The sequence below is a fragment of the Amblyraja radiata genome, chromosome 27, assembly GCF_010909765.2.
Source record: "Amblyraja radiata isolate CabotCenter1 chromosome 27, sAmbRad1.1.pri, whole genome shotgun sequence".
Lineage (NCBI taxonomy): Eukaryota > Metazoa > Chordata > Chondrichthyes > Rajiformes > Rajidae > Amblyraja > Amblyraja radiata.
The window spans coordinates 4,658,014-4,673,107 of record NC_045982.1 but is presented as its reverse complement, the minus strand read 5'-3'; the positions used below and the strand labels follow the sequence as shown (position 1 = coordinate 4,673,107).

Genomic DNA, 15,094 nt, shown 5'->3' with positions numbered 1-15,094 from the left:
AGCAATTTTGTGTACCTTAAATAAACTTGGTGTGTAGGAAGGAACTGCAGATGCTGGTTTGCACTGAAGATAGACGCAAAATGCTGGAGTAACTCAGCGGGACAGGCAGCATCTCTGGAGAGAAGGAATGGGTGACGTTTTGGGTCGAGACACTTCAGACTGAGATTCACGGGAGAGGGAGACACAGAGATAAGGAAGTGTATGGTGTGAAAACGAGACATCAAAGGAGATGCGGGTCAAGGAAAATGTAGAATTGATAATCACAGAGGGGGAGCAGTGGGAGAGGATACTGCAGAACTCCCATTGGAGAGAGGACGGGAACTTCTTCAAAGTAGGCATACGTTGAGGAGATTTAACTTGGACCTTCCACGTTGAGTATGAAACAACAACTTACTAAATAGAGAACCTCACCATGTCTTCATTTTCCTTTCGAACCTTTACCAACCCCAATCCAATGCAATTACAAAAGAAAGGTGGTATACGACCAAAGAAAAAATATATTGCTTAACTTTAACAGTTTGTCAATTTGCTGACCTTCAATCACATCATGATATTTTCTGAACACATGGGTAAACGGCACTGAGGTTCTGATGGTACCATGGTTTATCCATTTAATTGAAGATGTGCACAAAATGGTGGAGTAACTCAGCGTGTCATGCAGCATCTCTGGAGAGAATGAATGGCTGATGTTTTTGGTCGCGACTCTTGTTCAGAATGAAGTTTCTATTCTGCACTCTGTATCTTCCCCTTTGCAAAACAAAGTTTTACACTGTCCCTCAGTACACGTGACAATAAAGAAGACAAAATGTGCTGGAGTAACTCAGCAGGTCAGGCAGCATCTCTGGAGAACAGGTCTTGCACTGTCTGACCCACTGAATTACTACATCACTCTATCTTGTTTTGTAAACCAGCATCTGCATGTCTGAAGAAGGTTTCTGACCCAAAACATCACCTATTCCTTCTCTCCAGAGATGCTACCCAACACTTTGTAGCTGATGCCATGATGCTGAGGACCCTGAGAACTCAGACCAGAAAGCTCATGTTTTGATTTTCGTTTTCAATCAGCAAAACCATAAAGTATGTTTGCAGATTTGTTGCTGTGCATGGATGTGTGTGTGCAAGGATAGAAAAGAATAGGGCTTGATAATTCTCTCCAGTTTTGAATAGCCTTCAGATATTAATCTTGGCTCGGATGTGGTCAAGTTGAGTTTATAAGCACAAGTACGATGTGCTACAGGTACAATGGAAATCTTGCAGCAGCATCACAAGTACAAGAAACAAAACACTGACAACAAAAAATACTGCAAAAAACGACATTAGTACAAAACACAATGGTACACCAGAGGTTGTCAGAAATGTTCCTTTGTCAAAGATAGACACAAAATGCTGGAGTAACTCAGCGGGACAGGCAGCATCTCTAGAGAGAATGGGTGATGTTTTGGGTCGAGACCCTTCTTCATAATAGAGTCGGGCGAAAGGAAAACGAGAGATATGGACGGTGATGTAGAGAGATTATAGAACAAATGAAGCTGGTGCAACTTGGGTGGGGGAGGGAATAGAGAGTGAGGGAATGCAGGGGTTATTTGAAGTTAGGGAAATCAATATTCGTACCACTGGGTTGTAAGCTGCCCAAGCAAAATATGAGATGCTGTTCATCCATCTCACTCTGACAATGGAGGCGGCCTAGGACAGAAAGGTTAGTGTGGGAATGGGAGGGGGAATTAAAGTGTTTGCAACCGGGAGATCCAGGCAGACTGAGTGAAGGTGTTCAACGAAACGATTGCCCAGTCTACATTTGGTCTCCCTGATGTATAAGGGTCCACATCTTGAACAACGCCTATGTATAAGAGTCCACATTTTGAAAAACGCAGATGTATAAGGGTCCACATCTTCTTATGTCAAGGATTAGGCATGTGCAGGTCGGTTCAACACACAAAAACATAAACGATTACACGTAAATGTTACAAAACTGAAAAATACTGCAAAAAAAGAACAAGACAGTACAAAAACACACAATTGTACAAAAGAGGTGGACAGAAATGTTCCTTTGGCGAGGTAGGATTAGGGGTGTGAGCTGGCTCAAGAAACTGATAGCTGTAGGAAAGTAGCTGTTCACTTGGACAAAGTTAACAGAAGCTGCAGCTCTCTAGACTTGAAACCAGTAAAATGTCACAATTTTCAAATGAAATTATAATCCATTTAATCACTAAATAGCATTCTAACTGCCCATTGTACAGTATTATGACATCAGACTCACGCATTCTCATTCCCGATGCATTCTCATTACTGAGCCCATCATGAATTCTGAGGTACTGCTATTTGAACTCGGGCATCGACTGAGAAAATGAAAGTAAGCAAAATACTGTCACGGGTAAATTTCAAGCCCTGACGCAGCGGGAGATTTTAAAAGGGAGCTGATGGTTTGGCTGTGGGAGTCGATTTCAAGCTCTGTGTGGCAACAGATGGTTATAAAAGGGAAACGTTGGAGGTGCCGAGGCAGTTAGTTTGAAGCTCTGATGTAGCGGGCGATTTGAAAAGCGAGCTCTTGGATTGGCTCATTGAGAGGCCAAGGAAAGATGTAGTGGAGTGGTATTTAGGGGACGGCCATTTTGGAGCAAGGCTGTGTTGAGACGAAGTGCTTTGTTGAGGTTACGACGAAGAGGGCGATGTCAGGTTGGAGTACACGATCGTTTTGTGTGTGTGATTTTATGTTCCTCTTGGTCTTAGTACAGTAGAGAGGGCAGGTGGGAATGTGGAATGTAGATGTGACTACCAGGAAAGGGAGTAGGAAAGTTTTTGATACTGTTGGGGGGGGGGGGGGGGGGGGGGGGGGAATGACCCATCAAGGGGGAGCAGCAGTCAGGTTTGTGACATTGGACCTGGCCATGAGGTGCAGAGGAGAACTTTCCATCTGTATTCACCAAAGAGAAGGACATGGAATACGGTAAGATCAGTGTGGAAATAATAATGTGCAAGGGCAGTTTGAAATCAAGATGGTGGTGGTCTTGAAGAGCATTTTGGTGGTTAAATCCCAAGGGCCTGATGGGATCTGTTCCAGGTTATTGAGAGAGGCAAGAGAGGAGATAGCAGGAGCCTTGGTAAAGATCATTGCATCTTCTCTAGCCACAGGCAGGCTCCTGGAGAACTGGAGAGAAGCTAATGTTGTTTCTGTTTAAGAACAGAATTAGAGAAAATCCAGGGAATCATACGCCAGCGAGCTTCATGTCAGTGGAAGAGAAACTATTGGAGAGGACTCTTTGGGATAGATTTTACTCCCGTTTAGACGAGAATTGGGTCAATTAGGGAGAGTCAGCATGGCTTTGTATACGATAGGTCGTGTCTTACTAACGATCAAGTTGTTTGAAGAGGTGATGAAGATCGTCATTGATGAATGTTGTCTGCGTGGATGTTGTCTGCGTGGATGTGAGGAAGGCATCTGATAAAGACCCCATGAGATTAAGATGCTCGGGGTTCACAGTAATGTGATCGTATGATTTACAACTGGCTTACTAATAGAAGACAGAGAGAGGGTTGTGGTGGAAGGACAATGTGACCAGTGGACATTGACAACAAGCTTGACAACTACTTTCCTATAATATGGTGACCAAGACTGAACACAATACTCCAATGTGGCCTCACCAACATCTTATGTAACTGTAACATGACCTCCCAACTTACTGATGAAGGCCAATGTGCTGAAAGCCTTCTAGAGCAGTTTATCCACATGTGATGCCACTTTCAAGAAACTGTGCAGCTGAATTCCTATATCCCTCTGCTCTGCAACACTCCCCAGAGACCTACCATTATTCTTCTTCTTTTCGTGTCCATCTTGTTGCAAATGTTGACCTCGCTGTCATCATCCATCCTGAAAATGACGCAAGCTTCCGGCGACAATCAGTGGAAGCCATCACTTGTTGCAATAGATGATGGTGGTAGCAGAATTAGCTCAGGATACTTCCAGTTTCCTGCCCTGCGACGTGGATGCTTCTGCTGTGGGGCTATCGAGTAGGTCCTGCCTATGTTAGACTTCTTAAAATGCAACACCTCACATTTTTCTGTATGAAATTCCATCAACCATTCCTCTGCCCACCTGCCCAACCGATCAAAAGCCTGCTGTAATCCCTAACAATCGACTTCACTATCTTTAAGGGCCTGTCCCACTTAGGTGGGTTTTCAGCGGACTGCCGGCGACTGTTAAGCTCGTGGCACTCGCCTGAAAAACCGGGAGCTGGAATGGCGAGTGTCAAGAGTGGAACACACACACACACACACAAACACATCGCAAAGGCGGGGGCCAGGGAAAGCGGGGGAGCGCTGTCTGAAATTCACACAGTGCAAAGCCAAGGTGATAGACACACAACGCAATGAACATGATGGTTAAGACGGCTAGCACAGTGTATGGTAAGTCCTTTAAAAGAGCGGGGGGTGGGGGGGAGAGAAAGGGGGAGAAGGAGTGGAGACACTTTTAAGAAGGCAGGCAACTTTTAATAAGCCAGAGACACACAGCTGTGAAGTTCGGTGGGCATTTAACATTACCGGTCGGTTTTCCTTGGTTCTGAAAACTCGTGCTTACGTTTTTTCCCCCCCAATGAACCAATGAAAATGCCCGATCAGCAAAGGAGATTAACAAAAACTACCGACGACTAGCTCAACTACCCACAACTACATGGCGACCCCACTACAACTGCACCTACGACTGCAGGATTATCGATGTTCTCCATGGCGACCAATTTGTTGAAAAATTTGCGGCGACCAGACTAGGGCCGCAACTAGTTCCCAGAATGTGGGAACTCCTCGCGACCATGAAGGAGACTCACCAGAGACCAGCAGTAAACATGTGGCGAGCGCAGAGTCTCCTGCACTCGCCTAAAAAGTTGCCTAAGTGGGACAGGCCCTTTACCCACTTTAGTGTCACCTGCAAACTCGCCGTGTCATGTACATTTTCATCCAAATCACTGAAATGGATGACAAATAGTAATGTGCCCAGCACCGAACCCTGAGGCACACCACTAGTCACGGGCCTCCACTCTTTTTAAACCTCTTTTTGAAAATCTGTTAACGGTAAGTTTAATTTGATAAAAAAAAATTTTGATGGGGACAATGGTGAAAAAACCACACAAAGTGCTGGAGTAACTCTCAGTGGGTCAGGCAGCTTCTGTTCAGAACATGGATTGGCGTCATTTCGGGTCGGGAGACCGTTGTTCAGACATTCAACGTCATGGTCCTGGTTATAGGACGAATCGGCTCGCGATGTTAAAGACATTATCCACCGAACGGCGGCCTCCTGTGTTGCAAGCGCTTTCTTCTGAACCTTCTGAATGTTGTAGTCGGCAGGGCAGTACTCTGTATATCGCCACTTGGACAATTTTACATTTTTATCAAGCCAATTTAGAGGAAAATGAAGATCTCGGGAGAAAACCCACGGGGAGAACGTACAAACTCCATACAGATCGAACCCGGGTCTCTGGCGCTGCATTTTGCTGTAAGGCAGCAACTCTACCGCTGCGCCACCGTGACCGCCCATGCAATGTGACCGCATGCATTACTAGAAAATTAAACCCGCAGAGGTCGACGTTCTCAGTGTTGAACTTCTTCTTTCTTGCTTGCGACACCTTTACTTCCTGGGTCGTGTTGCCCAAAGATCCTATAGCGGAGCTCCGCTATAAGATCTTTGGTGTTGCCCTTATTTCAGATTTCTTTCAATCTTTTGTTTTTCGCAAAATTCTATAATTGCAACCAAGACAATTTGTGACGCGCGGTCGTGGGGGTTGGTGATGTCCAGCATTAAGTCCCCTGCTGCCAACTCTCTCTCTCTCTCTCTCTCTCTGTGGACGGGATTATCTCTCTCTTTGGATCAGGGCAGTGAAGGCAGATGGTTGTCTGAGAGCGAAACGGGGCAAGAATGCGTGAGAAGGAAGGAGCGATTCCCGGGCACAGTGTGGGCTCCTCTAACTTACTCATATGGCTTGTAAAGCGCGAGTCGCTGGAACTGAGGTACGCGGCTGCTAGATGGCCGGGGATGAGTGAAGGGGCCCCGGCTTCACTCGCTCATCCTGTGTTGGTGGCAAACGTTCGCACAAACAGCGGACACAGTCAACGTCCCCACAACAAATGGTGTATTTTTACTTCGGAAATCCGCATCTGCAGTTACTTGTTTCTGAATCAGCCATGATCATATTGAATGGCGGTGCAGGCTCGAAGGGCCGAATGGCCTACTCCTGCACCTATTTTCTATGTTTCTAATCATTACCTTTGTTCATCTCGATGAATGCTTCAACGAACTACACATATCTTTAAGTAATATTGCAATAAAGTGAAGACAGCAAACTATTATGCTACAATAAACTATTACCTATAATATATACATACATATACGTGTTTGTATGTATATATTATAATAGGTGTGTATATATATATATAAAATGGAATGTATATATATGTGTATGTGTGTACAATATGTGTATATATATATATAACACAATAGACTTGTTCTATCCATAAATATCAACTGTAGAATCAATAGTTCAGAGGTTTTGTTTCTTCTTGATTTTCCTTTGATTCAGTAAGAACTGTAGTGTCATGTTGGGTGAAGATATGTGAAGGAAAGGGTGACGTTTCGGATTGAGGCCCTTCTTCAGACTATCTGAAGAAGGGTCTCGATCCGAAACTTCACCCTTCGCTCCAGAGATGCTGCCTGTCCCGCTGAGTTACTCCAGCTTTTTGTGTCTATCCTCGCAAATCTTCTCTGCACTTTTTTTCAGCTTAATTACTGAAAAAAGGGTGATCAAAACACAACACAATACTTCAAATGTGGCCTCACCAATATCCTGTACAACCTTTTGGTTAAGTTCTTGTAAACTTCAATCGGGGTAATTGTAACCAATTTTACCAGGTAGAAAACCATCTTGAGAATGAATTTGCATTGACTTCATTGGGAAGCAGAACGCTAGACTATTGTTGCATCTATGGGTCAAATCTGGTGTAGGTTTGGTTAAGGTAACCTCACCCTCTTTGTTTAGCTGATTTAAATGAAATCTAATCCATGTTGGTTTGCACTTTCTTAGGCTGTCTTCTTTAATCTACTGCTATGTTTGATGGTATTCTACACCCTCTATTACATGATCGGAAGTGTCTGCTTTGGTGCATTCAGGTAAGATATACAGGGGGGAGTTTCACCCATTCACCAATTCTTTTGGAACATGTTGGAAAATAATGTTTATGGGAGGAGAGAGAATTTTGCACAACCCTTTTACCTGCAGACTTGAAAGAGAAAAACCCACATTAGCATGGTGGCCAACTCACCAGAATTGCCCTGGAGTCAAGACCTAAGGGGATCTCGATGTTAAAACCTTGGGGAAGTTTGAAATTATGGTCTTTTTTCTAGTAATTTTCTTCAAACACTTCTGATTATTTGTTGAAAAGACATTGGAGAGACTGTCGCTATTCAGCACTTAAACAAGTGCCTTGGAACATCTGTAGGAGATTGTGAAGGGGAAGGGTGAACAGTCAGGTCAGGTACCCATTGGTACCAGGGACTCGGTTAGAAGGGATGAAGTCCACACATGGGCATAGGGAGTTGGTGCTGCTTTCCCTTGAGCCGAGGAGGTTAAAAGGGATCATGGTCGAAGTATATAAAACCAACCACATTGAAGGTATGAATGTTTTAAATAGAATAGACTGCAGAAATAATTTCTGCTTATCAGAGGTGAATCGACCTAATGGACAAAGATTTAGAGTAAAGGGTACGAGATTTACAGGGCATTTTTAGGAGTACCTTTATTTCACCCAGAGTGTGGTGAGATACAGTGCAATACTAGGGAGAAAGTGGTGGAAGCTGAGTTGCTGGCAGTGTTGAAGGAGCGTCTGAATTAGCACTTGGGTCACTTAGGTCAACGTAATGTCTTTTCGTGGTGTGCACAAATGTCTTGTTCTTTTGCGCAGTCTTTTAGTTTTCACTGTCTTTTAAAATCCGTGTGTAATTTATATATCATTTATTGGTATTATTTTCGGTTTAATCTTGTCACGTGTACCAAGATGCAGTGAAAACAATTGTTTGCGTGCTATCCAGTCCAATCATACTATACATAGGTATAATCAAGCTATACACAAGTACAACAGGTAGTACAAAACAAAAAAATATCAGAGTGCAATGTTACAGTGTTATAATTTTACAGATACAGAGTAAGTGCAGATAAGAAAAAGTTCAAGGGTCTTAATGAGGTAGGTTGGGTGATCGGGTCTACACTCTAGCTTATACGATGACCATTCAGTAGACTTACACGCCAGGTTGTGAGATGACCATTTATGGCAATAATTAAATGTAGGCAGAATGTATTCTTTGGAACAGTAAGCTCCATAAAGACCTGTCACATTTCTCTTCCATTTGGCCTGAAGACACTTAAATGTGTTGGATGTGGAGTAGATGTTCCACTGGCTGGGGTGTCAGGAACCAGAGGCCACAGTCTCAAAATAAGGACTCATTTAGAGAAAAGGTGAGAATAAATGTCTTCACTGTGTAGGTCGTGAATTGTTGCAGAATCTATGGCTGGTTATTTTGGGAATTGGGATTTGTGCAGAAAAATGCTAATTTAAGTTTATTGATCGACCATGATCGTATTCAATGACGGGTCATGGATGAGGGGCAGAATGGCCAACTCCTGTTTCCATTTCCTATATCCTTATGTTCCTGAAATGGTTTCTGTGTTACAGGCTTGAGTTATTCGATGGGTTGTTTCCATTTGACTTTAAAACACAAGTTTCAATGTCTAGCCCGAAATACCTAGGTAAGAAAAAGAACACATTTGATGGAAGGGGTTTCAAAATTAGAGTACTTTAGTTACGGTACTTAACAAAGTACTGTGGAGTGGTATTATGTTCTATATTGGGCTATTGGGAGTTTCAGCAAGTTGTAATGGCTGAGTCTATTCTGGCCTGCCTCAAGTCATGTCATTTGTCTTTCAGATGAATGCCCCCGCAGCAAGAGCATTAATTGCCATTTGGAGACCAAAATTGCAGGGCTGTGCCTAACAATAGTTTTTTGCTGATTATATTCTGCATAAACTACTAAGCTTGCAAAACAAAAAATATAAAATGAAACCAGATCATCACATTTATAGGAAGAGAAACAGAGTGAACAATGCAGAAAACCTTTCGTTACAACTTCCTAAAATTGTGAATTTAAGTTAACAAGCTTTCTATTAAAAGTCAAGTTAAATTTATTGTCATGTGCAGTAATAATAATGGATGGGATTTATATAGCGCCTTTTGTAGAATACTCAAGGCGCTTTACATCGCAGTACTGGGCCTGTACTCGCTAGAGTTTAGAAAAATGAGGGGGACATAGAAACATAGAAATTAGGTGCAGGAGTAGGCCATTTGGCCCTTCGAGCCTGCACCACCATTCAATATGATCATGGCTGATCATCCAACTCAGTATCCCGTACCTGCCTTCTCTCCATACCCTCTGATCCCCTTAGCCACAAGGGCCACATCTAACTCCCTCTTAAATATAGCCAATGAACTGGCCTCGACTACCCTCTGTGGCAGGGAGTTCCAGAGATTCACCACTCTCTGTGTGAAAAAAGTTCTTCTCATCTCGGTTTTAAAGGATTTCCCCCTTATCCTTAAGCTGTGACCCCTTGTCCTGGACTTCCCCAACATCGGGAGCAATCTTCCTGCATCTAGCCTGTCCAACCCCTTAAGAATTTTGTAAGGGACCTCATTGAAACATACAGAATAGTGAAATACTTGGTTGTGCAGAGGATGTTTCCACTAGTGGGAGAGTGTAGAACTTGAGATCATAGCCTCAGAATTAAAGGACGTTATTTTAGGAAGACGAGGAGAAATTTATTTAGGTAGAGGGTGGTGAATCTGTGGAATTCTTTGCCACAGAAGGCTGTGGAGGCCAAGTCAGTGGATAATTTTAAGACAGAGATAGATTCTTGATTAGTATGGGTGTCAGAGGTTATGGGGATCTTTGGGCAGGAGAATGGGGTTAGGAGGGAGAGATAGATCAGCCATGATTGAATGACAGAGTATACTTGATGGGCTGAATGGCATAATTCTACTCCTACTCCTTATGACCTTATGAAACATCACCTATCCATTTTCTCCCGAGATGCTGCCTGTCCCGCTGAATTACTCCAGCATTTTGTGTCTATTTTTGGTATAAACCAGCATCTGCAGTTCCGTGTTAAAACATACATAGCAATCAGATTACCAGCATTTTTAAGAACCTGGTTAACACCTGATATGGATCTTATATTTGAATTATAATCTTTCTCTATTCTTATCAGACAGTGATAATATAATGTATATTGAAGTGTTCTTGTTTATGTGTGGCTCATGTGTCTTACCTTTTTCTAATGGACCTGCAGTGGGATTTGCAATACATATTGACAATAATCAGCAAAGGTTTGATTAGGCACCTTAGCTCATGGGAAAGGATGGTTAGCAATTTAGAATTCTCAGGCTTGAAACTGTCTAAATTAAACAGGGCGATGGCCATATGAAATGAGGTGCCCGAGGAAGTGATGGAGGCGGGGACAATTACAAGATTTAAAAGACATGTTTCAGGTCAGGATCTTTTTTTTGATTTTGTCTGATTGTGGCGGGCAGAGCCGAAAGTTGGAAGAGAGGAGGGGCAGGGCAAGCAAAGCGTGGCAGGTAATAGGTGAATAGAGGTGAGTGATAGGTAGATGGTTGGACAACAGCCAGAGTTGAAAAGACAAAAGGTGTGAAACAAAAAGATTGGAGTTGCAAAGCCCAGGAAATGTTGGAATATTAACGTCTGGAGGTACAAGAGTATAAATAAGTACGGTGTTATGATAATACTAAAAGAAAATAGGATTATCTGTCTGTTTTTTCTATCTGATTTTATATTAAGAGTTAAGATTTTGAGGCCAATTTGTACTGTTCATTTCAATGCTCCTAGTGATACTGCTGTCCATGGAACTCACCTATTTCATCAGTGGTCTGGTGTTTGCGGCTATAGTTAAGAAGTGGATTTGGGATTACTCAGTCACCGTTACACTCAGCCATGTCGTGCTGAGTTCTGCTCGTGAGTACTCTAAATAAGCCACCACAATAAAAAATATAATTGGAAATATGACAGTAATTTTAAAGTTGTTGTATGTTACTCTAATTGTTCTTTGCTTCCCTGCGTGGTGTGCCCTGGACCGTCGAGATGGCGACTGATAAACTCTTTCAGTCCTTCATGTGTATTTATCAAGCTTGCCTGCCAGGAGACAGGCAAGACCAGTGGAAGTAGAAACATGTGTCAGTGTACTGGCTCCACTTCTGGATCAGTAGTCTCAAGCAATCAGTCAGAAAACATGGATTCAAAGCCCACGAGGAAAATGTCAAAACTAAAGGCACTTTAACACTCACTGGAAGATGGGTCAATGGAAGATGGATCACGCAGATGGCAATAGCGGGTTTTTAAAAAATCAAGAATGCAATCCTATGTTTTCTGAATCTTCATTGTTCTCTCTTATATTTCTTCTATTTGGTTTGGCACCAACCTGAAGTCTGTTGCATGCATATTCAGATCAAAATCAAATTAAACAGGGTAAGGGAAAGAAAGAAACAACACATACATCCAGTAAAGACACAAAGTGCTGGAATAACTTAGCAGGTCAGGCAGCATCTGTGGAGAACGTGGAGAGGTGACACAAGAGGGGAAATCATTTAGAGGATTTTCATCAAGAACTGAGTGAATGGAACTGGGAGGACTGCTCTTCTGGGTGCTGGCTGAGAATTGGTGGGCAAATGGTTTCCCTCTATTCTGAAATGATTTGGTGATTTGACAGCAAAGGTGAGAATTCAAAGATCAAGTTTTGCTCACCCTTTACTGTTTTCAGTGATGTTGCACATTACTATTCCTCCAGGGCCTTAATTCGGAAATAAACAGTGAGGCAAATGAAAAACATAATTTCCTTCACTGATTTATGCTTACAATTTACAGTAATGCCCCAGTAATGTTGGAAACAAAATGTAAGCCTCAATATACAGTAATATTTCCAGTCAGGCCCAGGTTTTATAATTTTGCTGATTTAAAGCTCAATGGTACTTTATTGTCACCTATGTACATGTAATGACGAGTCATTGGAACCCTTGGACTATCGTTAATTGGACTTTACATTGCACTAAATGTTATCCCCTTTATCATGTATCATGATTGCAATGATGTATAGTCTGTCCGCTGACTGGTTAGCATGCAGCATAAAGCTTTTCACTGTACCTTGGCACACGTGACAATAAACTAAACTAAGTATAGTGATATTATTTTTTCGTAGCCAGTTCAGTGACAACCCTGCCATACCTTAGGCACAATCATACCAAGTATAAGAGTGTATGACAGTAGACCACCCTGAGTCTGTACATTAGATTCACCATGTTTTCTATGCCATCTTATTGCAATGTCAAGATCTAATGTCTGATCATTACAAAGTTGGTAAATTGAGGTTTCATTTCATTTACAGTGATGGGTGCATTCCCTGTAGCATGGCAATGGTGGGTTGCAATACGTGAGTAGGAGCAGCCTTTCTTTAAAAATTACAAAAAGTGTAATAGATTCTTTGATTTGTCAAAAGTTACTGGACAATAAACACTACATTTCTTTACTGCTTAACAGAGATAAAGTGAATTATTTACCATGCTGATCTGATATTAGCATTTGTTTAAATTAAATAAATCATAAACTCAGAAATATGATAATATTTGATGTCTTTAACACAATAAAATATTATAAGGTGCTTTACAGAACTGTTGTGAATAATATTTTTGTATGTTCTTGTGTCTAGTCTCTTAGCACAAGAACATAGAAGGCACAAGAAGGCTCTAGTCTTCACAAATGATTCTAGGTTAATGGTCCCTTTGGACTGTTTCCTGTCAGTTCCGAATAAATAATACGTAAAATTGAAGGATTGATGGCGTTAAACGGTGAAAATGCTAAAGGCTGACTTGCTAATAAACAAATAACTACTTTTGATTCTGTTGCAAATCACTTTTATTCTGTCGCCCAGATCTGAACCATTCTGCCATTGGGAAAAGTTTTCTTCCATGATTAGAGTCATATAGCACAGAAACAGGTCCTTCGGCTCAAGCTGCCATTTTCAACCAAGATGCCCCATCTACACTAGTCCCGCCTGCCCATGTTGGGCCCAAATACCTCTAAATCTTTCCAATCCATGTACCGGGGTAATATCTTTTCAATGTTGTTATACCTGCCTCACCTACCTTCTCAGGCAGATCGTTCCATATACCCACTGTATGGAAAAAGTTAACCCTCAGGTTCCTATTAAATCTTTTGCCTGCATTTTCAATACTTCCGTCAGATCACTTTGCAACTTCTGATTTCATGAAGAGCAACTCCAGCTTCTGCAGTCTATCCATGTGAAAAAAGATCCCTCATACCTGGAATCACTTTGGTAACCTCGTTCTGCTCGCTCTCCAAAGTCTTTATCCTAAAGTACAATAAGCATAACTGAAGACAATACTAGCCGTGGCTGAACCACAACTATGCCCTGCATCCCAGTGTTCTATTTCAAAGTATTTGCTTGGCATTTCTTCATTAAATAAATTGGTTTTGAATTTTCTCGCTATTGTTTAGTTTAAAGTTACACCGCTGTAACAGGCCCTTCAGCCCACCACTGCCGCCACGACCAGCGATCCACACATAACACTATCCTACACACACTAGGGACAAATTTTACATTTACCAAGCCAATTTACCTACATACCTGTGTGGGAGGAAACTGAAGATCACTGAAAACCCACGTAGGTCACGGGGAGAACGTACAAACTCCGTACAGATAGCACCCGTAGTCAGGATCGAATCCAGCGCTGCAAGCACTGTAAGGCAGCAACTCTACCACTACGCCATCGTGCCACCCTTTGTCTACAGCTTTAGTTTTATATTTTAATACATTGTAGAATTGTTAATTTTATGAGATGAGATCAGTGAAAAATATTGACCTTGATGTATATTACAAAGTATTGTAATACTATCTGCGCAGTTCAAAGTCATACTGTTTAAAGCTGAGAATGGTGATAATTATGAGCATAAATTATTATTTTTGTTTCTTGTTTAGTTGTCGGCATGACTATGATGATCTTTAATGGTCAGTTGGTGGCATACTTCGTTTGTCAAAAGAATCACAGTTACCTATCGGACATTTGAGAGAATACTGATGAAACGTGGCAGCTGAAATCAAAGACTCAAGGCCAGTTCTCTGCATGGACTGACAAAATATCTATTAATTTTAGTGGAAAACATATAAGCAATATCACGGATAAATGCTTGATAGGTAACTGCATTTTGAATATGATCAGATGGGTTAGTTTTACATGAATGTTATAAAAATCACAAACTATTTATACAAGAGACTATATTTTACAACTTTGTTCTTCTGTAAATGTCCCAAAATATCTGAACGTTTCATTGTTGCTGCTTTCCATGATTTTGTTAAAAAGTAAAATGGTGGTAATTTTAATTTCATACAAAGCTGGACCACACAGTTTGTCAGCTTGAGAAAAAATGTTGCTTTTGACATACCCGTTACTTGATGGGAATTGTTAAAATAAAATAAACTCGGGTAAATAACAACAGTGGAAACGTTCAGTAGTCAGGCCTGCTGTTGTTTCGTGTGACTGTGCAGTGTGGATGTAAAAACAAACTTGATAAGATTTAAAGCTATGAGCATTAAAGCATTTGTTAATTCAGATTTTCTTTTTATGTTGATTGCTATTTATTCATGGATGTAAATTAGAATTCAAATGCTCCCCAACATGTTAATTCACAGTATTCATATAAAAGATTAAAAATTATTTTGTCTCGATGGAGAAATATACCCAATATTTATTACCTAGAAAGTTTAACATTTACCATTGTAAAAAAGACATGCATTTTTGCAATTAAAGTAAACTTTGGATAAATAATGTGATTTAATGCCTGTAGCCTCTGATTTTACAATCTGTTGGTTGGATGGTGGGATTCCAGGAATACGTGATGGCCCCAAATATTCACAATCTGTACAAATGATTTGGATTAGGGGGAGCAAGAATAATCCACGTTTGCTGACGTTACAAAGCT

The 15,094-nt window shown here is 41.4% G+C and overlaps 1 protein-coding gene across 1 annotated transcript; it reads left to right on the top strand.

Moving 5' to 3' along the window:
- Positions 1–5,815: 5,815 nt before the first annotated feature.
- Positions 5,816–14,944, top strand: tmem244 (transmembrane protein 244). The gene is made up of 6 exons (XM_033044943.1): positions 5,816–5,994; positions 7,065–7,150; positions 8,710–8,783; positions 10,934–11,059; positions 12,483–12,527; positions 14,094–14,944. The coding sequence occupies exons 1-6, from the start codon at positions 5,962–5,964 to the stop codon at positions 14,180–14,182; spliced, it is 453 nt and encodes a 150-aa protein (XP_032900834.1). The 5' UTR covers positions 5,816–5,961; the 3' UTR covers positions 14,183–14,944.
- The last annotated feature ends 150 nt before the right edge of the window (positions 14,945–15,094 follow it).